This window comes from Passer montanus, unplaced genomic scaffold (genome assembly GCF_014805655.1).
Source record: "Passer montanus isolate IOZ18808 unplaced genomic scaffold, ASM1480565v1 scaffold60, whole genome shotgun sequence".
Classification (NCBI taxonomy): Eukaryota; Metazoa; Chordata; class Aves; order Passeriformes; family Passeridae; genus Passer; species Passer montanus.
The window spans coordinates 3,659,210-3,684,129 of record NW_024371038.1 but is presented as its reverse complement, the minus strand read 5'-3'; the positions used below and the strand labels follow the sequence as shown (position 1 = coordinate 3,684,129).

General features: G+C 37.6%; 1 protein-coding gene across 9 annotated transcripts in view; it reads left to right on the top strand.

The window, feature by feature from the left end:
* The window catches only part of EVI5 (ecotropic viral integration site 5), a 73,840-nt gene that overhangs the window by 5,903 nt on the left and 43,017 nt on the right, over nt 1–24,920 (top strand). For 5 of the 9 annotated variants that reach the window (XM_039727115.1, XM_039727114.1, XM_039727120.1 and 2 more), the window contains exons 2-12: nt 7,536–7,765; nt 11,700–11,889; nt 14,835–15,059; nt 16,019–16,093; nt 16,729–16,854; nt 17,645–17,788; nt 18,798–18,887; nt 18,991–19,088; nt 20,465–20,525; nt 22,437–22,490; nt 24,772–24,804. In XM_039727115.1, coding sequence (XP_039583049.1) covers nt 7,617–7,765; nt 11,700–11,889; nt 14,835–15,059; nt 16,019–16,093; nt 16,729–16,854; nt 17,645–17,788; nt 18,798–18,887; nt 18,991–19,088; nt 20,465–20,525; nt 22,437–22,490; nt 24,772–24,804 — 1,245 coding nt within the window. In that variant the 5' untranslated portion in view covers nt 7,536–7,616. Of the gene's footprint in view, nt 1–7,228; nt 7,281–7,535; nt 7,766–9,971; nt 10,147–11,699; nt 11,890–14,834; nt 15,060–16,018; nt 16,094–16,728; nt 16,855–17,644; nt 17,789–18,797; nt 18,888–18,990; nt 19,089–20,464; nt 20,526–22,436; nt 22,491–24,771; nt 24,805–24,920 lie in introns of those variants that run through there. The other 4 variants (XM_039727116.1, XM_039727117.1, XM_039727122.1 and 1 more) reach the window with 3 other exon arrangements.

Here is a 24,920-nt window from a genome sequence, read left to right as displayed (position 1 = left end):
TATAAACATGTGTGCTTCGGAGTGCCTGATGATACTTGAACTTCAGTTAAATAATTGAGTTGCATTTTACTGAAAAGACAAAACCCCTAAATTTTCCGATCTATTGCATAAAAAAACTTGACAAGGTTGATTTTATTTTAGCTGGTTAATCTGCTTGTTGCCTCTGTTTTGTTAGCCAAAAGGATGGTCCTTCAAGTACATGTGTGTGCCATTCACATGCTGAACCTCAAATACAAAGAAATTTTCCAGAATGAGGTCTAAGAGAACCAAGGAAGTTTTCTGTTAAAGATTTTTACTGTAGTCCATCAGTATTTTCTCTTGCAGCTCTGAGGAGCTCTCAGCCATCTTGGGTACAAAAGCACTGTATTAATTCTTTTCCTTGAAAGAAGGCCTCAGTTTCTTGGAGATTGTTACATTCCTGTGTCAGAGGTGAAACTTTTTTTGCTAAAGGACCATCTCTGGATGGACAGAAGATAGTGTCAGCAAAAGCACTGTTGGTTTGTCTTCTCAGCACACTGGGACAATGCCTGGCAGACTGTAAACCACACCGGACTGCAGAGATAATTAAAAACCTGGAACTGTTCTTGGAAAGAAATGAAATTTAGTACAACTTGGTCACTGATGGAAATGATACTCATATGACTTTGAGCAATGGTTTCAGCCTTTAGTGGGCTGCTACAACATTTCTAATGAAGTTCCTCTTTAAAACACCTCATATATTAGTTGTACATGTGAACTGCCACTCCAGCTTTCTCTGGGACCATCAAAACCCCATGACACATTAGTCAGATGATGAGTTTTAAAAATGATGCTATGCTAAGATTTCATAGCGTAAATTTTATACAATCTAAAATGTTAGACTGCTTAATTTTTTTTGTTTGTTTCAGAAAGACTTGGGGAGCTAGTGTGTATCAAATGAAATGGAAGCTAGGGAACGGTAGCCATGACATTCCAGACTACTGTTAGATATTATTACAAGAAGAATCAGGAATATGAGCATAAGTGAGGACTTCTCACTCATGCTCCTGCAGAAATCAGTTATATGAATTTTAGTATAAAAGACCCAAATGAAGTTTATAGTGAAGCCATGTTTGAGCCCTGAATTAGGATTTTAGCTTGTATGGGAACATGATAGCTGGCTGACTCACCAGCTGCATCTCCTGCATGTGTCATTGACTGAGTTGTTTAATTTGTTCTACAGGTATTAGAATGCTATTAGCTTTGAAGCAGGAAGGAGACTGGGTCTATGGAATGCTATAAAACTGGCTTGAAACCACATATACAGTTTCAGACCCAATTATGTCAGACTTCTTTTTGTATGTAGAGTAGTATGGAGATTACTTCCTGTATTCTGGAAGTTCCCTCTTCTTTCTCTTCTCATGAAGAGCAGAAATCATTGAAACAAATGATACATACAGTAGTGTTTGTGTAAGGCTTGCAGTTATTTTTACTTTATCATGTGGCAAGAGTAATTGAGACAGTATTTCAAGGTATCTGTAATCATTTGGGTAATCAAGATACCAGGATATAATTGCTTAATACAAATGTTCCTCAGGGAAATGCAGGGAAAGGTAGTAAGCAAATTCAACATGTACAGTGAAATAAATTTTTAAAAGAAATCTAAATAGACTTCTTTAGAAACAACAGATTTTGTCTGGCAAATGCAAATACAAGGAGTGCTAGCATAATTAGGCCTTCTGAAAGGTGATGCACAATACCTGAGTATTCTCAGGGAAAGAGGTTTATACATTTGTGTGTAATGTTGCAGTCTACCTTTAGCTGGCCTTACTTAAAATATTATATATGCAGCCCTCATTGCAGTATTCCTTTGAGTAATTTGAAAAACTAAACACAGGATTGCAGTCCTCTTGGTAATAAAGACCTGTAATCATCAGCTGATTAAGGATACTAAACATAAAGTTGAGATGCTGAATTTTATGTATTTTAGTTGGCATATATATATATGCTGCATATCATGCATCTGTGTTTAGTATCAATAGAAACATTTATTATGTTTGCAATACTTTAGAGGATGTAGCAGACAGGTCTGTGTCTTGCCTGATTGGCTCATCAGGTGGCTGAGAATTGCTGGTAGTTCTGTTTTCCCAGTGGCAACTGTGTAAGAGTACAAAGTCTTCGTTGTGTCCCCCCGTCATTTTAAAGATCAATATGTTCAAACTCAAAATTCACAATTCTTTAGGAGAGCTCTGCATGGCCTTAGGCAGGCAGAAGCCAATGAACAGTTCCTGTGCTCTGGGTTTGTTGGCAAGTCAGGAGCAGTGTAGCAGTTGATGGGACTGGGAGCCTGAGCGAGTGTGCCTGCTTTGGAGCTGGGAGATGCCTGCTCAGTTCCATGTGTCCTCCTGTGCAGGGTAAGGAAGATGTGCCCCTGCCTGCTTGTCTCCAGACCTAGCCATCTTCAATGGAAGGAGTTGGTGTCCCAAGAGTGGGCTGGAAGTGGCATTTGTGTTCAAAATCCAGGATAAACTGTCAAGTTCTTGAGTGATCCCTCCAGAGAAAAAGCATGTTTTTACAATTGGTTGATTCTATTTTTGATCACACATCAATAATAATTAGTAATAACTTGAGCATCCTGATGGTGTTCTTGATGGTTTGGCATACATCCCAGCCAATGTAGGTTACCTCTTGTACTCTTTAAGGGTAACTTGGATGGGAATAAGAAGGAAACCAATTATTTTTGCAGAGTTGAAAAACTGGCTGAGGTGAGTTGAGCAAAGAATCCTGTTCACTGGGGACTTGCAGCCTGGGCTGGTTAGCTGAACGGGGATGGAGAGCTCACCTAGATGTGGAGGTGTTGGCACTGAGGAGCGGTCTGGCTGGAGCTCCGTGTGCCGTGACCGGCCGGGAAGCGCCGCGCTGGAGCAGCCTGGTGAGCGGGAGGGCACAGCCCTGTCTCGTGTGGCTGGATTTACCACTGTGATCATAGGAGAGGTGCTGTGGTGTACCTGGCTGTCCTTGTTCCTGCTACAAACAGCTGAGCGCATGACTACCGTTTCTTTTCCACAGCAATGAAGAGTAGCAGAGGGAAGGATGCTTTGTGTCCAAAATAATTGAAATGTAGAGCATCGTTCTTGCAGGCAAAAGGCAGATACTGCTGCAGGCCTGCAGATGTATCTGTTAAAATAATAACCAGGTTTTTAAAGAAACACGTGTTTAGGAAAGCCTTGAGGACACTGCCCAAAAAGCCCAAAGATTAAAGGTTTAAGGAGACTTGTTGTCTTGAGTCTTTCCAGAATATTGTGTTAAGCAAAATCAGCTCTCTAAAGAAGGGAGGTTAAACCAAATCTCACACAGATTTTCCTGTGTTTGCTGGAGTTGGTGATGCCCAGTGAAACTATCTGCTGTCATTCATGCTAAATGTATTCTCATTGCTGTCCCTGTGATTGGTAACTGGGGGAGCCCCAGCCTCTGTCAGGGCTAGAGTGAAACCTGTTCTCTGCTTGCTGCTGTCAGAGGAGAGGTGCAGATCTCCTGGGAGTCAGTAGGACCCACCTGTGTTCTGTGTGTCTGTGTTGTCCTGGTGTGTGACAGATCTCTTGTGGCAGGGCTTCTCAGCAGAAAGGTGGGAGGCAGCAGTGCTGGCTCAGTGATAGCCAAGTACAGCTGTGCTGTTGGGTGCAACGGTGCTCATGGAATTGGAAGGCTGGTGACATAGCAGGGATTTTCAGTCTCCATGAAGACGAGGGTAAAGAGTTGAAAAGGCAGCTATGTTCAGTGTGTCCATAGGAATGCTGGTGCATTGTCTTCACAGGAGGAAAAAATAATTAAACCAAACGATAGTTTTGCAGCTTAAATTCAGTAAAATAATTAATTCAAGTAATTGGATCTTTACGTGTTGATATTGGTATTCCATATTTTCCACATCATTAGAATCAGGTGAACAAATGTAACTGCCATTTCCATAATTTCCTGAAGAGAATTAATGTTACTAATAAACTACCATCAAAATAATTTGCTTTATTGCCAGTGATTTTGTATTATGATTTAGACTAAGTTCCATTTTCATGTTAATATTTAAATGGAACCAAAAAAGAAGATATACTTAAAATAGGCAAAGCCAAACACCTAAAATTACTAATGACAATATATACTCACTTTCAAAAATTCTGGTATTTTATAATTTTTAAAATTTATAATTTTAATTTTTTAAAAATTATCCTGGACATTGTAATTCCAGATCAGGGTGTTTTATTTCCACTTCTCATCAAAATACTATTTTGTTCTCAGATTAGAGTAAAACCACACAGAGGAAAGAAACGCTAAAAACTGTGCATATGACTTATTTTGCTATTAGTGTTCTGATGCATTTTGGATTCTGGAGGCAGTTTACTAGAGCCATAGATATAAAAAAATAGAGAATCTTCTTTATTAATGAAGTATGCATTTGTTCAGATCAAGTTTATTTGGATATAGCCCAAGGTTTTCTCATATTTGAATTTCAGTGACCTGTTTTCTAGATGGTCTTAATTCACTTTTCAAAGATTAGCTCTGTGAAATCTTCTGCTACTGTTGTAAATTTTGAAATTAAGGTAGGTGAAATGATGAAATATGAAAAATCCTGTTACTGTATCCTATCCAGGGAATTGGATGATGAACACGTAGCTAAATACCTTCATGTCTTGGTTTGGGAGTCTTCACTGATGCTGACAAGTTAAGAGAGCTGGCTCTAGCTATTTAGGAAACCTGGAAAAGCCTGGCAAAAAGGATGTAGGTGAGGTGTGACTAGCTAGCTGTTAATCAGAATTGTGTTTTTCTTGATTTAGTTTTGCCTAACTATTTTCCCCCAAACAAATTCTTCATGTGTTTTTGATGCAAATTTCACTGTGAGCCTTTTGATCTTCAAGCATTTGCTTTTGGTAGTTGTGCACTTTGCCTGCTCTGTGTGTCAGTATTTTCTGGTTGCTGGCTAGAAATAGTTTTGGGTTACTGATTCTCTGATACATTCTGATGCACCTCTGAGCTGCCCTGAGAAACAGTATTGTTAGGCACATTGTTTTGCCTGACTTAACTGCTCTTGTATGGTGTTCCTGACCATATATTTTTTTATATTCTTCACATAATTGGCTTCTTCACACTTCTGAGTTAATTTTAGTGCCCAGTGATATGTTGGTTGAATGAATGTCAGCAAGATTCTTGATTTCTGTCCTTACACCACCCCCCTTCAGCTGTCCTACTGTACAGTGTAAGCCTCGTCATTTATAAGCCAGACTGACCTTGAATTTTGTTTTATGCCTTAAGTCTTTCCAGTTCCTTTACTTTGTGAAAAGATAAAAATTGAACGTATGTTTTTTCTTCCCGTTTGCACCACATAGGGTATTACTCCAAATCATTGCTTTTCTAATCCTTATACCTAAGATTCTTAGAGAGGGTGACTCCTAAAGCCTGCTGTGTATGGCAGTCATTTTTACTGTGTTAAGATTGGCCCTGGTTCTGCCAGCATTTATTTTTGGTATTACTTGTGATATTTTAAGCAGTTTAAAGCCTTTGAGAAAATAATCAGTCTTAAGTGAGATGTATGGGTTACCTTCATTATAATGTGATTTTATTCAAAGTGAAACACCAGTAATTTATCCTTTCATAGCAATAGAGAATAAAGGATATAGACTGAGTGAAATATTAATGCATGTATTAAACTTAGAATTTTGAAACCTCTAGTAATTTTCATTCCTTTCTTGTATAAAAGATGGTGTTAAATGCTAGTGTTTGAAGCAATTTTTTCCTAAGATTATATTTGAAAAACAGGTGTTGGGATCTTTATGTTTTGGGTTGTTGTGGGGCTTTTTTTCTTTTTCCTTTTTTCTTGCTTTTATGTACCTGGCTTGTGCTGTCCAACAGTGACAAGAACCAACTGGAACCTTTCTGATGCTTATGTTGGTATCTTGCTATCCCCACCTGTGGTTTACATCCCTGCCTCTGAAGACTTCCAGCAAAATTTGATACCATGTTCAGAATGAATGCTAAGCATATGAAGTTTGGAAATGTCTTCTAGGAGAGATCTTAGGTGTGATGTTGTTGTTGGAGAGTAAGTGGGAAGGTTGATTACCACTTGTTTGGGTTTGGCCTGTGTTGTTTTGCTGAAGCAGTCAGTGTGTCTTCTTTTTGATATGAAGTGAAAATAAAATACTGCTGGATTTCATTAAAAAAGTTCTTTGTAGCATTGTATCCAACTAAAGCTTCTGTTTCAGCAGTCAGTCACTAAGTCTATATATTGTGCTTCAGATAAATGCAAAGTGTGATGAGATGGAGATTTTTCAGTTGAAATTTTGCTTTAATTAGATTCTATTGGAGGATCTTGGGAAGGGACTTTTTCTTCCCTGTAGCTCAGTGTCTTTAGTATCTTTGTAATTATTTATAGGCTGTACTGCAGATTTCTTTGTGGCATTGAGTAATTCAGTGCTTTGAGGAAATCAGCAAAGTTCAAAATAAATGGTTACCAGCAACACCACTTCAGAAGTTCCTCTTCAGCCTCGGTTTTGCCAAGTTTTAACATTTGCTAGGCAGCCAGCTCTTCCTCTAAGGTGCACCTGGATTTCCTGTGAGTTGGTCTGGGGAAGGATTGAACTCTGAGTTACTGTGTGTCAAAGCCCCTTACATTTTCAGATGCTGAAGGGAAGCTCTAGTGAGGGGTTCACTGGAAGATGCCCCCAACAGCTGCTCTTCTGCCCACTGCTCTGGTCAAGAAGCAGCAGCAGATAATGATCAGCACCAGTTAACCTTTGCTTTTCTGAGCCCACTGCTTCCCTGACTCTAGCAGCACCTCTTGCCTTTCCCCCAAAACCCTGGGGTCTGTCCAGGCACTGGCAGTGGGACTGGGGATCAAGGATACTTGGTGTAGGAGTGACCTGAAGAGAAAGTGAGGAAAGAGGCAGCAGTGTGGTGTCTTACTGCGAGACTTTCAGCTGTTGTAGATTTATGGGCACAGGTTCTTTGTGACTGTTTTCTGCACACTGGCAATGCTAGAGGTTGCTTGGCTTTGGTGTAAATCAGAAATGGGGTGCCCCTGCTCCTCTGTCCTGGCACTGCAGGGATTAGTGAAGGTGAGCAGTGGGTGGTTTGGGGGGTTACACTGATATTCTGCTTCAGTGTCTATCAGTAAAGTAGTTGATTGTTTCTATATCTATATTTCTACAGTTTCTGTGCCATTATTTTAGTTTATCAAGACATTTTAAAATAAGCTTTTATTTCTATTTATTTTTATAATGGAAAGTCGGAGCTGATCCTGGATCCTGTGGTATTTCTGTACTGCAGAGATGAGCTCTGTGAGTATACATCAGGAGTTTCTTGGGGTTTGTCTTTGTGGATTAGCAACATACTTGCATGTACTTCTATAATACTGTATTGCTGGTGATGCTTGTGTTACTTCTGACAGCCGTGGGGTCCTGGAGAAATAAATAATCTCAGTGTTGCTTTGTGCATATTGTATATTTTTTCCTTTGTTGGATGCGGCAGGTTTGCTGGAAAAAAAGGAGTTTTAAAAGGACAACTTTTGCATCCTCTTCTTTGTGTCGATACAGGTGGCGACAGACAAGGTTGCAGGCAAGCTGAGCTCCACTCTCTCATGGGTGAAGAACACGGTGTCGCACACCGTCAGTCAAATGGCCAGCCAGGTGGCGAGTCCATCTGCCTCCCTCCACACCACATCCCCCTCCACCACCCTGTCCACACCCGCCCTGTCACCATCCTCACCAACACAGCTCAGCCCAGACGACTTGGAATTGCTTGCTAAACTTGAGGAACAGAACAGGTGAATGGAAAACTTTTTGCTCCTTGAAGTACAGTCATGAGAATAAAATTGGTTTATTGCAATTGTAGCATAAAGGCTGTTAAAGGGGAATTAGTTAAAAAATTCATGGCACAGCACTTCAATTTGAGAACCCAAAGGTTTAAGAATTTGTGGTTTTGTGCTGTGTGTTTGAGTTATGTTTTTGTGAAACTCTAGAAGGTTTTTTTCAGGAGTGTTTATAGCTGCCTCTAATAGTAAGAAATTACACTGTGATTTTTAGTATCCAATTCAAAGTAAAGTATCCCAGGGATGTCACCTTCTTGCCTTCTAAGATCTTAACTCTAATTTCTATTAAGTTCTTGAAATCTTAAATCTTTCTCAATTCTTTTTTTTCCATTTTATCCAGTTATTGTTTCAGCTACATAACCTGCTATGTAGAGAGACAGGACCTTGTTCAGCCCCTTCTTGCTGCTACACTAGTGGTGCCTGATGCATAACGTCTTAAATTAATCAAAAGTAAATTCCTAATCAGTTTTCTCTTTTCATCTTGCCTTTTTATGTATAGTAACAGTTTTCACGGTAGCCTTGTCATGAGTGCCTATTTATCAGCACCATGTACAATTCAAGATGCTACTTTCAGGTGGATCAGTTGCTCTTGATGTGCACAGTGATGCAAATTCACAATATCACTAAGAAATTAAATTGGACTATATAATTTCTTAATGTTTAATTTCCAGAAGCCATACTCATTTGTACTTTTGAATCAAGACTCCTAAGTCATCTGTCCTTTTGCAAACTCTAGTTACATTTGACAAGTGTGTTTCAGTAATTTTTGAGAGGTTGGCTGTAAACAACTTGAGCTCCAAGTAGCTTTTTAGACTTGGCAGGTAACTGCAGGGTTTTGTTACCTACTGGAGATGGCTGTCCCTGAGCTGTAGTGAAGTGAAGGTTTGATAATTTAGTTCAAACTAGCTTCTGTTCCAGCTTCTGTGAGAGTGCTGGCCTTTGCACTGAGGCAGTTGAGGTACTCTATTTTTGATTGGGTTGGGTTTCTTTGGAAGTTTTTTGCTTTTGTGTTTTGTTGGTTGGTTGGTTGGTTTGGGGAGTGGAGGGTTGCATTTTGGTGGATTTTTGTGTGATTTTCTTTAGTGGGTTTTTTTTGTGTGTGTTTTTTGTTGTTTTGTTGGTTTTTTTAAAATTAATATTATTCTTGGTTGGGAGGGGTTGTTTGGTTTCAGGTTTTGTTTTAGTTGGTTTGTTTATTTGTTTGTTTTTGTCTCTGCTGAGTCACTTGTGAGGGTAGTAACTTTCAGTGGAGGAAGCAAGTAACTGAGGGGAGGAAAGGCAGTGCCTGCGTGTCACCAGGCATGTCTTCTCCCATGTCTGCATTCTGCAGCCTGATAGCAGCACAATTTTAAGGGAATTTGATACATCTGTCCAGATTTTGACAATAGAAGGAAGCTTCTAGAGCCACCTCATACACTCTTCCTTGTCTTTGAAGATGAGCTCCATTTAATTTTTGTTGTGCAAACTAAAAATTATCAAAATAAGCAAAAAAAGTTAAATAGCACTTTTTTAGAAAGCCAGTTTGCATTTAATATGATGCTTTCTAGTCTGTTCATGACAAAGCAACTAACTAGTATTTGAAAAGCAAACTGCTCTTTGGACTGCTTATCTCTGTTGGAGTGTAATGTCTTTAGATCTGGAGCCTTCTCATTAAGGGCTGCACTCAGACTGCCTGGCTTGTTGAAAGAGGAACGTGAGCTTGGACTTTCTGTCTAAAGTCAGCTTTCTTCATTTAGTATGTAAACTAGCCAGTCTTGTCTGGTTTTATTTCATTTTAGCCAGACATGCTGTTAGTCCCACACTAGCCTTGTGTGTGAGCTCTCTTTAGGGCCTGGCCTATCAAGTGTATCCTTGCTGGTAGGTACTGCCCTTTAATACTGAAATTCGATGCTCTTGTGCTGGCTGCACTGCGGTTTCAGAACAGTTTGCATCTGCAGTTTAGCACAGTGGCACTTTGTTGACAATTGTACTCTGTTCACAGGGAACCATTCTTTCTGCTTGCTGGAAGAACTGCTGCTGTGGATGTTTGTAAAGGTTTTGGGTTTTTGTAAGCTTTTATGTCAGAAGGAGAATATGAATTAGGTAACAGTTAGAAAAGGGAAGGACTCAAATTGTTTCAAGCTATGTCTTGTAGCATTCTGTAATCTAATTATACTGAAAGTCCCCACAGAATAAAGAGGAAGCTCAGTCCAGAGTCCTGGTGGAACAGTTTGGCATTAGTAAATCATTTATAAAGTTTTAAATGAAAGAAAAGAGTGACTAAACGTCACAGAACTTGCGACTTACTGTGAACAGAACTTCCTGTTTTCAAATCAAAGGACAATGAGTTTATCCAGGTAAGGTCTAATTACAGAAACTTAGTGTAACTTCTACAGAAACCTGTGAAAATTGGAAGTGTCTCATTAGAACCTGGTTTTTATAATCTTAATGTTTATTCAATGCTTTTTCCTGTGTGATTACTTTGAATTTGGTTTTGAGGCATTGTCTTGGATAGAGAAAAGTTTCAAACTAATTTTTCATTGTGGATCAGTATAAGCCAGGTTTCTAAACATTTGAAGTGGATTTTTAAAGTCTTTTCTTTAAAACTAGATTTTATGCATTCCATTAATAAATAGAAAATTATTTGAATTTTTTTAAAAAATAAAATCCCAAATGAAAATTTGTCTTGAAAAGGCTTTTTTTTCCTTTTTTTTTTACCAGTTAACTCTTTTCCAAACAAAATACTCCCGCAGAAACTGTGCTATTTATCTTCATGAGTTAAATTACTTTTTCCCTTGCTTTCATAAACACCAGTAGGTGAAAGCTGGGAACAGGGAAAACTAGTATAAATAACTTCATTGTAGCAGAGAGCTTAAATATTGTAGGTATTTCTGTATTATTAAATATTAGGTATTTCTGAGATTTCTGTACCATCTCAGATACAATATGCCTTGGGCTATAATTTGTTAAATATCTAAAACATAACCTGACCTTGCTGAAATGCTGGGGGATTAACTTTCATACTAATTTTTGAGAAATTATTCAACCACATGGCTCTGCTATACTGATGTTGGAGTTCTTAGAAGTTAAAGCACAGATTAAACTTGTGGTATAGTGAAACACTTCCAAGTTAGTCTGAATTCCTGCTCTTGCCTAACACATGGTCCAAAAAATTTCCCCTGCTTATGGGGCTCAATATTAGTTAAGGATAAACAAAGCATTGCTTTTTTGCCAAGTCCATGACCACAGGAAAGTCTCCTCAGGAACTTGTCTAGCACTTGACACATCTTTATTTGTACTTTGCTGCTGGACAGCCCCAGAGGTTCTCATGTTTGAGCTCCTTACTTTAATTACACATTCATTACCTCTACTAGTTACATGTGTTGCCTCTTCCTTGGTCTGTAGGTCTGGGATTTCTCTCATGTGTTTATAAAACACCGTGCTGATTTGTGAACAGTTGTCAGCAAATGTCAGTTGTTTTAAAATTACTTCAAAGGTTTTAATTGTTCTGTCTTTAGTTTTCAAAAAGTGTAATCAGGTAGACTTACAGGAGGCTAATTTTTTGTCTTTTAAATGACTGTATTTTTAAGTTCTTTGACATTTGATGTTACCAGTGAGGGTATTTAACTTCCTTAGGTTTTCTTTGTCAGTCTGATGCATGACAGCTGTGGGTGACATTTTTATCTGTTTCTTAAAATGCTGCAGTGTGAGCTATTCTATCTGCAGATTTACTTGAGATCTCAAGAGAAAGAAGTAGCATTGAACGGTTCTTTTCACATTTAGTCCGAATGAATGCTGGTGAAACTGTTTCACTGAACCTCTGGGTGCATTCTTTGTTAAGAAAACAATTAATAGTGTGATCCTTTGATTAGAAGAACTTGAATTTGGTTTTTGTGTGCTTTCTTTGCAGACTCTTGGAAACAGATAGCAAATCCTTACGATCAGTAAATGGGTCAAGAAGAAATAGTGGCTCTTCTCTTGTATCTAGTTCATCAGCTTCTAGCAATCTCAGCCATCTTGAAGAAGACTCGTGGATCCTGTGGGGGCGGATTGTGAATGAATGGGAAGATGTACGCAAAAAGAAAGAAAAGCAAGTTAAGGTAGTTGGAAACTGTTGTTTGGATTTATTTTTAATGTGATATAAATGATACTGTTTTATCTTTGTGATGGGCTTATTCTTTTTAAAAAAATATGTAATACACACTTCAAATTGAATCTTTCCATCCCTAAGCCTTAGTGCTTCCTTTGTAACCTTCCTATGTGCTGTCACCCAGCAAATGTCTTCTGCTGAAAACCAGATGCATTCACTGTATCTTGAATACTAACTAAAGCTTTCAGTTTACCTCTGATGAGAGATTTCCATGAGTGCAGGGATGATTAGCTTCATGTTTCCAAAAATGGAATTACTGAAAATCAACTGAAGGGCATCTGATAGCTTGATGCTCTGATTATGTATGTGTATGCTATGCTGCTATATACTGAGCAGCTCTCTTTTTAAAGCATTCTTGATAGGAGAGCTGATAATTCTACTCAAAGGCTACAATGAGTTCAGGTTTTTGTGCTTGCCAAGTATGTTGATCCCAGAGATGACCTTAGGCAGAAGAACGCATAGTTTCTAAATTCTGGGTGGATTGGATGAACTTTGACCAGTGTGTCCAGGCTGGGTTAGCTGTGGTTCATGTACAGAAGTGGAGTTCAGTTACACTTCAAATTCAAACCAGAAAACATTCAGTGCATTTGAACATATCCATGTTTCAGTGGCAGCAAGCAGAACAGTGTGGGATTTTTTTGTTAGTAGGCAAGTCTGCTCTGCTTTAGTTCTTTATTGGCTGTAGTCTGTAGTTTTATGTGCAGAATACAAATGTGTCAGGGTCTTTTGAACAGTTGGAAATGTGTGTCTATGAATAGGTTGTGGGAAGGCAGAACAATGGGCTAAAGTAAAGAATCTTTTGTATGGAGCAGTTGTGAAGAGAGAACATATCTTGAGAAAGGAAACAAGGGAAGAAAATGAACTAAAGATTTCTTGCTTGCATAGGGAAAGCAGTTTCTGGAAAGGTGTTCCAAAAGGCCATGAATAGAAGGCCACAGGGATCTGGCAAGAGAATGCAAAAGTGAGGTGGTAATAAGAAGACTTGGTTAGTTAGAATTTGTTTGAACATTTTCAGTTGTCACAAGTGTCACTTGTTTTTACAGCTGCCCTAGTACAATTTGAGGAGTATTTGACTAACTTTCAGGGAATATTTAAATACATTGCTGAATAATATATTGAAAACTAGCCAAGTTTTCCTTTGCTGTTAAATAATTCTCAGTATTTTTTTGTTGAAAGTCAACCTTAACTGTGAGTCTGCCTTTATGATGGAATATCCAAAGATCCACACCTATTTCCTGAGTGTGCCAGTAGGTAAATAGGTAGCAGCATAGGTGTCTTTTTGTCCTGGCTGTAAAAGCTGGTCTTAGGTTATTAGAAATCTGGTCCGTTTTTAGGTTTTAGGCATAAGTGTCTGGACCTTCCTCCAAAAATGATGTGTTCCATCCTTTACATCTCTCAATCCACTTCAGAACTTGCTTCTTTTTTATGGAGCACTTCTGAAGGATGACTCAAGTCCTGCTGTTCAGTTCACATGGCATGTCCAGTAGATGCATTTCCTGCTGTTTTGTTTTAGGGAAGTTTGAGGGGTTAACTCTATTATTCTGTCAAGCAGGTTTGTAAATGAGACATTAGCAAGAAGTTTCTTGCTTTGTTAGTACCCTTGGGGCTTTAGATGACTGATGTACCATCCAGCTGTGTTGTTGACAAAGGAGAGGTAGAGACAGTTGTGTAAAGCTGATATGTTAGGGTTCTTGTCTTGGATTGGGAATCTTTTAGGAAAACCACCTTGGTGTTGTGTTGTGTTGTAGACAGGAGAAATAGTTGGAGTGGCATTACTATGGTGGTTCTGAAGAAGGATGTATTGAGAGCTTAGGGATATTCAAAAATGGAGATCAGTGATGCAAAACTCCTGCAGCAGGGTTCAGGCTTAAGAAAAAGTAGTAGTGCTGGAGAAGTAGGAGAAATATGTGGAACAAACAGGAAGAGGAAGCTTTGCAGAATAGGAGGTTATTCCAGTTTCAGAATAAATAATAATGAAAGAAATGAACCTTTAGGAGACAGAATCCTTGATAACAATTCTTAAGGTACAAAAAGTTATTAAGGTACAAAAATGAAATAGTCTTGAAGAGACAATTTTCTAGGTCAGACTGATCCTAGTTGCAGAACATACCACCAAGAGTCTGTTAAATTCTTGAATAATACTTGTTTCTCAGTTTTCAGATCAACCAGCAAGACTACTTGTCCTTGTGATTTCTTTAAGGACACGTAACAGGTGTACTCATCTGGGCATGTTTGAATTGTATAATAGCAGATTTTTTTTTCAAAATATTAAGTAAGTTTAGTTAAGTTAGTAGGTATAAACTTATTGTTTTCTTGGTCCAGTGTCTGAAACTTCATTTAAATACTTTCTTAGAAGATATCTTGGAAATACTGGCACACCAGAGAAATTGGACAAAACTTGTCAAGTTTGTTAAATGATAGTTTTACCAGGCAATTTTTTTGTTGCAGTTGACTGTGCTACAGTTAGTTCTACTTTTTGTCATTTACCTATCTTGGAAGTAATTTTTAGTCAGTGATTTCTTAGCTCTCAGTTATTAAAAATATTACTAAGGGTGTTATCTTCAGTAATCTTTCATATAGACATAATTGTATTAAGTTCTGTTTAATGGAGGTTCTTGTATAAAATTATTTGAATATTCAGTTTTTCACATAACTTGCCATGGATAAGGGACTACTTTAAGTAGCTAATTTAGCCACTAAAATGATTCAGAGACTCCTTACTTTTGTGAACCTAATAATCCCACTAAATTTGATGTTATAAACTGGATGAGGAGTTTTTGTCATGAAGTAATTTTTTTTCTGAAATTGTGAGGAACTTAATTTGAAGTTGTTTTTTCTCTAGGTTTATTTTTTGTAATATTTTCAGGAAATATGAAATGTCTTTTTGTGCCTTAGGAGCTGGTTCGAAAAGGGATACCTCATCACTTCAGAGCAATTGTTTGGCAACTTTTATGCAGTGCTCAAAACATGCCAATTAAGGATCAGTATTCAGAGCTTTTAAAAATGACATCTCCTTGTGAAAAATTAATAAGAAGGGACATTGCTAGAACATACCCCGAACATGATTTTTTCAAAGAAAAAGATAGCCTTGGGCAGGAGGTCTTGTTCAACGTAATGAAGGTGAGTTGGTATTTCAGCCCTTGAAAGTATATTAGCAAGAACATGCACCAGCTTGGACTACCTTCTATATAGAGAACTTGCACCAGTTTCATGTGTTATAAGTTTTTTTTTAAACCATAGACACTGGGATGGTTTAACAAATCCTATTTTAGTTTTGATTGCATTCCTGTAGGTTTTTTTCTATCACAAGGTAAAACCAAGTTGGCATTAAAACAAAGTCACATACTTACTGCTGATTGTGTAATGGAATGAAGAGTGCCATGAATTAAAGTAAACAGTGTTGCCTGAGACAAGGACATTGGCAATCAGAGCTAGTATTCAGTTTGCAGGTATTTCTGAAGTGCACATGGCAGGTACAAGCTAATGTGCAGTTGTTCCAGTGCCCAAACGCAAAATGAAAATGCCAATGTAGCGTTGCTTGCATTACCTTAGTCTTCACTAGAGGTTAAACTTTGAAGGTCAGGCTTTTCCATAGAACATGGTTTCAATGGAAAAGTTGGCAGGTTTCCAAACCATAGTAATTTCCATAACTCTAAAACAAAGATGCCACCTGCATGGAGATCACCACATTTCATCCATCTGTAAATAAAACCGCAACACGTATTTTTTTCTGAAGACAACTTGTTTCATTGTCTGGCCTGTCTCCTATAAAAGTAGTACTTTGTGAGGTTTGTATGCCAGTGGTCTCTCTTATCTTTTACTGAATTCCTGTAGTTGAAAACTGCCTGTGTTTTTGGTAGGTATGCCTTAGTTTTAGCTTTGTATGTGCTCAGAGAGCAGAGTTTGTAGCAGCAGGTAGAAACTAGAATGTCTGACTAAAACTTCTGGGTAGGATGTCTGCCCTCGTTGGATTTGGGGAGAGGAAGAGTAAGTTATTAACAAGATAGCAGGATGAGCCGTGATTACTTTTTATTGATAATGAGGTTTTAATTGTTGAGAGTTTTAACTTTATTTTCCAGGCTTACTCTTTGGTGGATCGTGAAGTTGGATACTGTCAAGGAAGTGCTTTTATAGTTGGATTACTTCTTATGCAGGTAAAAATATTTAAAACCATGTGAAACTTTAAAATCCATGCTAGAATGCATAATATATTGTGGCGGTTTATTGGGAATTTTTGCTATGGTTTTGCTTCATAGTTTTATTACAATAAAGTTGTCAAGGGTAGCTGTTTAGTTTGGAAATAAAATGAGATTTATTTGGTGTCATTCTATTTGCCAAGATACTTGTATTGGAGTGGGGTAATGTATTTGTTTCTCAGAGCCAAGGTAGGATTGTGGACTTGCAAGCTATTTTGGTGAGTGATATTTCAAAAATAAATGAACTTCTTATTTATCTTCTATTACATGGAATCTCCTCAGAGTTCAAATGAAACTACACAGTTGACTTGATTATCTTGAAGCTTCTTTGTATTATTGGTTTTTGGCCTCCATTTCAGTTTAGAAATTATTTGCTAGAATTTAATATATACAAAAGTTCATTGGAGTAATTGACTGTGTAAATCTCTTAAACAAAACAAAAACCTCAAAACAAACAAACAACCAAGAAAAAAACTCCCTGGTGTGCACATGCACACACACAAAACCCCCACCCTAAATCCTCCCACGCATTTACTCTGATATATCGTTGTTTGACCAGAGTTTTTACTGTGCTTTTTTTGTTTTTGATATAGATGCCAGAAGAAGAGGCATTCTGTGTGTTTGTTAAATTAATGCAAGATTACAGGCTGCGAGAGCTCTTTAAACCAAGCATGGCTGAACTGGGCCTTTGTATGTACCAGTTTGAATGCATGATACAGGTACACACAAACTCTATCAAACTTTCTCTTCAGTAATAATAAGGAACTTGGGAGTTAGAGTTCAAGAGCAGGCATGTCTGTTGGCTAACAGGCTGTGCTCTTGACAATAGCTAATTTCAGAACTTCAGAAGTAAATGCATGTGGCTCTGTGAGCAATTTTGTTTAACCTTTGGCAGACAGTGACTGGCTGTAAACACTGAGCATGAGGATTTGTATTGCTGCAGTTTAAGCATATTAATGTTTAATTGTGTTGGATTGAAGACTCTGAAAGTGAAAGTCTTTATAGTCAATTTATAGTATCTTAAAGAATGAAAACTGGGAGGTACCCTCATATGTAGAATTGAAATTGTTTTCAGATTTGGAATGCAGGTTCTTCCTGGTCAGGCTGATGGAGAAAATGAGGTTTCTGTTTTGTGATCCAGTTTCTAACATGGTGGTCAGGGGTGAGAGAGCACATAGCCTTAGATTTTGTCAGCTCTTTTTAGTAGCCCGTTGTAGTTATTACTCAGGGATTTACAAGCTTGACTTCTTCTCAGGATCAGGAAGTATTTTAGTTATCTGCTTTGCAGGGTAGACATTCTATAGGATATTCTGTGTTGGGACTTGAGTTGCATGGTTCTTGAGAATGACAAGTCATATCTTTCTTAGTCCTGTGCTAGTACTGACAGCTCCTATCTGTACTAAGTATCACTTACTTCCTTGTATTCAAAATTTGTCAAAAACACATCTGCACTAAAACGACAAGCAGAAGCTTAAGATACTTGTGTATTTTATTCCTCTTCTTTTCCAGGAACATCTTCCAGAGCTTTATGTGCACTTTCAGTCTCAGAGTTTTCACACTTCTATGTATGCATCGTCATGGTTTTTAACTATATTCCTTACGACTTTTCCACTACCAATTGCAACAAGAATATTTGATATCTTTATGTCTGAGGTAACTACTAAATAGTAGTTAATTGTTATATTTCAAGAGTAGCTGTTGAAAGTAGTTATTTAGGGAGTGGTCTAAATCCCATCATGATGGACAAATCTCATAGTCTTGCTTTTTATTTCTTATACTGATCAGATTATTTTAAGGGAATGTGTCTGTGTGTGCAGTTTGTCAAGGAAGAGCAGCAAAGTCACTGAAAGTTGATATTGTGTAGCTGTGTGCTCTAAGCCTGTTGAAGTGTTCCCAAATCTGTTCTTTCTGGATGCAGTGCATTAGCATTGCATGCAGCAGGGACATCCATTCTTGAGTATTATGGTGAGTTTGCAGTGGAAATTTATGCTGCTTCCAGGCCAAAGCTAAAGTTCATGGGGATATGCAAGCCAAGAAGGGGGAGCTTTTTATTTTCCAGATGACAACCAGTGCCAAAGAAATTTTGGGAATTATTCAGTATCATTATCACAAAGACACCTCTGCTGTGTTTAGGATTAGAGTTTTGCATAATTGTAACTAGTAAAAAATCACAGATTATGCTTGCCTTGCAGTCATCTTTTAGAAAGCAGTAAGTCAAAGGTGGATCCTTTCAGCTTGCCCTCAGGAAAGTCCAGGATGGGGTATATAGTGAGAAATTACTTTTTTTGTTCCCCCAGTGGTTTAACTGCACTGTACTGTGTCTGAAAATAAATAGCTTTTTTGAGAAGTACTGGGGATTTCTCTACTAGATATACTTAAAATGGTTGATGGAGCTGACTTAGAGAATTCCTGTCACTTGAGATTTTGCCTCATCACTAACTTCTCTGAGGGAGATATCTGGCATCAGGAGAAATAGCCGGATTGCTTGTCCTTGGAACAAAAAAAGAAACACAGAAGGTATTTGTTGAGAGGTATTTTCAGTAGTCCTTTTTACTTGTGGTTTCTTGGGTGAGATTTCCAATGTTAGTAAATAGTAGAAAAACTCTATGCTGTTGACAATGGCATGAATAATTGTTGGATTTTTTTTGACTTCTCTTTTCAGGGTTTAGAGATAGTATTTCGAGTAGGTTTAGCATTACTGCAGATGAACCAGGCAGAATTACTGCAACTTGACATGGAAGGAATGTTACAGGTAAGCTATGGTTATAATAATTTTAAGAGATATCTGAAATGTGTAGTGTCTATTTCCTTGCAGCTGTTAATTATATGTAATCTTGTGCTCTGATTGCTTTTAGCACTTTCAAAAGGTCATTCCACATCAGTTTGACAGTGGTCCAGACAAATTAATCCAAGCATCTTACCAAGTCAAATACAATGCAAAAAAGATGAAAAAGTAGGTATTACATTTTGAGAAAATAGCTTATACTGTTGCTGAGTTACTGTTTGTTTACCCTTAAGAATTGTTATTCAGTGTTTCATTTTGAATTTTCCATCTTTATTTTTTGGGGGTTTTATACTATACAAACAGTTAAAACTGCATTTCTGTCTGCAAAAAAAATTCTAAAGTAGTATTTGCTATTTTTCTTAAATATAATAAAGCTAAATCCCATTTACAAAAATAACTAAAAAAGCATTTGAAGAAAATGGCAAGTTCTGGGGAATTACAGCACTTTGTAAAAATGAACTGAATAGGAAGGCTGGGTAGGGGGTGGTTTTCTGGTGAGAGGAGAGATTGTTTTTTTCAGGGTGAAAGGAGATGAAACTGTTATGGTCTGGCCTAAATTCTAAAGATTTTAGTTCTCAGGAACTGCAAAAATAATCATGGTGCTAAAGAGTGCATTTATAGTCAAAATTAGTGCTGTTTAAAATACAAATTGATAAAACTTTGTATTAACATTGAGAACAGTAAAACAACTTTCATGTGGGGTTTGAATTCTTTGAGAATACTGCTACTTGTTTCTGTTGTTGTTAAGGTTAGTTACATGTCTCTTCTGCCTTTGGTAAATTTTGTTTTGATTAGCGAGTTGCAGATAGTGTCATTTGCCAGGGTTGAGTTTGTTGGGTTATCTGTTGGTTTTAAAGTATCCTTTGTTCATTGTTGCACTGTAGGTTGTGCCCAGGGTCTTCCAAGCTGAATTTGTCAATCTTTTTCTTTTTTTTCTGTCAGCAGTCTATGATCAATAGAGTGAGCAGTCTTCTCTAAAAAAGAAGTAACAACAAAACTTTCAGGAAAAATATTTTCTTTGCAAACCAGTACAAGTGTATGCAGTTGAAAATCCTCCATTTCAAGTCTGAACTTGCTGATCTGCCTTCTGTAGAGGCATTGTTATCTCAGCTTGTGGGTTTTTCTTGCTGCCTTTTTCATTTGGTTTGCTGGGGAAAGGCTAAAATTGGTTTATATTTAAGGTGTTTTTCTCAGATTTCTTTGCATCTTTGTCTTCCAGGCTTTCCAAGCTCTGATTTCCTTTGGCTGAATCTATTGAATTGATGACTGTATTGCATAAAGGGGTTATTACAGAGTAGCTCCAAATTGCTGCCACTGTAATGTATCCAAGCAAGCTCCTGCACTTCAGAATGCTGGTTCAGTCTGTTCATATCTACTGAAATCTGTGCTTAAATTTAAGGTCACATCTAAGCATTTACAGGAATGCATTTCAGAGGAAATATCAATAATCTGAATCTCTGTTCTACAGTTATTTGTTAGGTGTTACACCAAAAGTAAATTATCCACAATGTTTCTGATCATTATTTACTATTTAAAATTTTTAGGCTAGAAAAAGAGTACACTACAATAAAGACAAAAGAAATGGAAGAACAAGTTGAAATTAAGGTAAGGAATCCTCAACATATTTATTTATGTATAAGTTTAATTCCTGGATGGGGGGGGATTACATGTTTGAACTCTGCATGTAGCAGGACATAATAAAGGTCCCCAAACTCTTTTCTTTCAGTATTTCTATTTGGGATATCTATTCATAAAGGACACCTACAGTGAAATTATTGAGACTTCTGGTGGACATTTAAAAAGAATTTTTTAGGGACCTGCTGTACTTATTTTTTTACTATTTCCCACTGACAAAAGCTTAATAATAGATGCCCTCATTTATCAGAGGTTCTGAATATGCTGGTTTAGATGTAGGTGCTGCACACAGGAGGTTTGTATGGCACATGTTAAGATAGACTTCATAGAGTGCACTTGAGTGGTTTGTCTTTGATTTTAAGATCTTGACTTTTCTTATGCATTGGATCCAACTTGAGGTATCTTGTGTCTGCAGTCACTTTTTCTTTTGGAGCTTTTGCAGTTAATACAAACTGGGGGAAAAAAAGCCAAGCTGCCAGTGGAGTTTATTTTTCCCTTTTTACTAACTGCCCTACTTCCTGTGTGTACTTAATCACTGCATCTTTTTGCTTTTGTGACATAAATAGGCTTTTGATGCCTTTTTTTCTGATTTCACTTTTTTTTTCACAGCATGTTGTTTGATCTGGATTTTCTTCCTTGTGGTTTTAGCCAGTTCTATGAGAAAAGACAGTGGGAAAAGATGTGCAAGTGTATTATGTAAAACTTTGTTGAGGGAATTAGGTACAGCCTTCCTTCTTCCTGTCCACTGCTAGTCATTTTGCCTTTTAATACCAGTTTTTGAGGCATCAGTTCTTCAGAAAAATGACTGTGAGAAGCACCTGGGAGCACAAAGGTATTAGGAGCCTTTTCAGGCAGTTTGTTATTGTACCAGGCAGTGAGGCAGTTAGCAGCAGGAATACCTGCTGTAACAGCAGCTGAAATCAGATTTGCAGGGCTCAAATGACAGCTCTCTGCAGAACAGGACAAAGTAAAACCATATGAAAGACCACTGTAACTTTAGATTCTAGTATATGAACTAATTTCAAATATTTCCTGCTTCTTGCTGCCATACCCGCCCCCCCCCAAAAAAAGGAGAAAGCAAAAAACCTCCCCAAAACCAAAGCCATGAAGCCCACCCCAACAAAAAGCAACCAAAAAACCCCAAGCAAACAATGCAAACATATCTGTTTCTAGGCCCTATTTGGGACATGTGTAAATAATTTCTGATTTAGGAGAGCTGCTTCGCAGAAGAGACTATTTTAGGGGAGATAGAAAAAGAACCGTATTTTGAGTTTGCCTTTTAGCCTGGCAGAATAAAGCATCGACTGAACTGAATCCAGTCCCTCTTCTGAGGGGTAGGGATCTCTTCTGTCTGAATGCTGACTGCTTAAGTTTGCAGGAAGTGCACTTGTAAAGTACAGAGTTGAGTACAATTCTCTTCTGGGACATGTGAGGTAATCTCAGTATAACCTTACAGACGAATGTAAATTCTTGTGAGGAAAGGGAAGGAAACCTTGTAGCTGCTTCATTAGCCTGTCCTACTGCAGGGAGTGCACTGTCATGTCCCATAAGCAGGAAGACTTTGACCCTGTTTATGAAGGGGAGGCTGTCAAGTCTGGTGTGGGGTTAAGCCCCATGGTTCACCTGCAGACATACAGCTTTCAGCACATGCAGCATAGATGCTTTCACGTAACATGAGATGTGTTCTTGTTTTTGCTGTACCAAGCTGTTTAAATTCATATTATGAGCTAGTATATAATATGAAAGGATGTTAAGAAAGTCACAAATTATTTTTGTATTTATATTGGTTTTCATGGATGTGATGAGATAAAAATGTTGTTAGTTTGTCTGACTTTCAATTCATAACTTGGGAAATGGATTTGTGAACTGTTTACTTTCCAGAGGTTACGGACTGAAAACAGACTCCTAAAACAGCGCATTGAAACACTAGAAAAAGTAAGTATGTTGGGGATCAGATTTAATCTCTGCTAATTTAGACTTTGTTGATGGCAATTTCATGGTATGAAATGGGAATCCCAGAATTATAGTTTACTGTTTTCCTGATAATCTCTGGTGTTTGCTAGCAGTGCTTAGCCAAATAACGTGGCTGTCATTGAGCAATTAAGGTCAATGCTTTAAATATGTAAGGTTATGTCTACTTCGTAGTGATTATAAAATCACACATTTTGACATACTCAGCTTGTGTTGTACTGTTTTCTTTCTGAATTAGAAGCATATGCAGAAGACTCCATGAAATAGTGGACTGGTTGTTTGGAAAAAAGGTCATTGTGAGAGAATCCTCAGTTTTGAAAATCTGAAGTTGCTTCATGTTTTTATGTAGAAGCAAAATGACAGACCTACCAATGAGCAGAGAGATGTTGCAGCATTCATATTGAGAACAGGAGCACTGCCATTCATTCATTCTATGTGGTTTTGAGGTTTTGTGGCAATTCTGGGTACCTGGTGGGGAGGATATCCAAAGTCTTATTTCTCTTATGTTTAGTCTGGAGTAGAGTTTAGTTAGGTTTTTTTGTAACTGGCTAAAACTTCAAAAGTATGCATGAGGACTGCTGTGGAGATGTTGCCAGCTATTCTCCAGTGGCCTCTGCTGTATCCTGGTATCACACTTCCTGTGGCAGATTGCATCTGAGCTGCTCTGTTCAGGAATGAGAGCATTCCTGCCCTTTTTAAGCACCAACAGGGACAAATGGAATTGATGCTCTTGTGAGTTGCAAAGAGTTGTTCACGTTTCACAGGGAAGAAAATGGTAATGTTTCAATTAAAAGTGACATAATTAAAAGGCATCACACTTAGGATGTTAAACCCAAATGCAATTTCTTGAAAAGAAGTTGGTCTATTCTAATTAACTGGTTTCAGAATTTAGTTTGGAAAAGTTGCATAATAAGAGTACGTTGTGAAAGTTGTGACCAACAGTACAATTTTATGAACATTTTTGTTTCTAGTATTGGAGATAAAATGAATGTAAAAGAGTAGGCTCTCTTTAAGAAGCTTGAAGCTGTAGTGAATCATTTCAATGACCTTGGTAAATATGTAATAGTTACTATCCTTGTTTTATACTTAACTTGTAGAGGTTTGAAATATTTTCTTTTCTTAATTCTAAAGTCCAGGATGAACTGCTACATGCTAGTGCTTTTGCAAGTTCTGTGCTTAGAATTTCAGAATTCACCTTCATATTATCCCAATCTGATTTGAATTAAAACAATTCAAAATTGGAAATTATTATTATATTAATAAGAATTCTTGAAGGTTGTTATCATTGCAGCATTTGAAAAATATCATAAAGTGTGAAAAATACTTTAAATTCTTCTGTTGGAAACTTACTTTTAAAATATTTTTCCTTTATTCAAATACATCTGATTTAGTTGTGATTTCCTTAGTGTACCTTAACTTCTAAGAAATAGCTCTTATCTAGTAATTTGAACTTCAGTTTTAATAAAAGCTTCAAGGACAAAGAAGGTCTGTGAATAGATGTATTTCTGTGTTGTAGAATGTTCAAAAAAATTGAGTGGTTTCAAGGGTGATAAAGTGGAAATTAAACGCAACTGCAGGGCGATAGGGCTTGTCAGTGTGCAAAAACGAAATTGTTTTTTGCAAAAGCTTGGCAAGAAAAGAGAATCTATGAACTGCTGAACGAGTTACTGCAAGAGTTGAGTAAAACAGACCATTAGCTGTCATAGCTGACATTTCCTACTTGTCTGTCAGTGTGCACCATTTAACTGCCCTGCTTCATCTTAGTGGAAGCTGTAGTTGTGCATGAGTTCCTCAGTGCCTAGTGGAGTTCCCTCTGTGCTCAAATTATGCCTTTGTTTCATGTTGTGGGGGGACTGTAGATCGTGTCTTGCATCTCTCTATTCGATTCTATCAGATAATGATTCAGTAACTTTTGCTAATTAGGGAGCAAGCCATTCAAATAAAAACACCCAATCTCCTGTAGGTGAGTTTAAAATTTTACAGAAATCTGGCTTTGAAACCTTTTTGTATCACAGATGGACTGTGTTAAATCTGTTGGAGAAAAGGCTGCTTCCTGGGACCTTTGGACTGAGTTGCCTTCATTTATATGAAGAGTTGTTAATTTTGCAAAAAGAGTTTGCATAAAAAATGGGTAGAATTTGGGCATTTTCTTTCTATCAGCTCTTGGTCTTTTTTGTCACTATTATCAGCCCCTTGTATTTTGGTTTCCCTTTTCCTCATTCCTATCTGAATTTTTCCTTTGTAGGAAAGTGCTTCCTTGGCAGATAGATTGATACAGGTATAGTCTTTTACTGTATGACTCTCTTCCTATTCATAAAAAAACCCAACTGCTTTAATGCATGCATATTTGCATGCTGTATTCTATCCCTGCTTTGCTGATTTGGAATAAATACA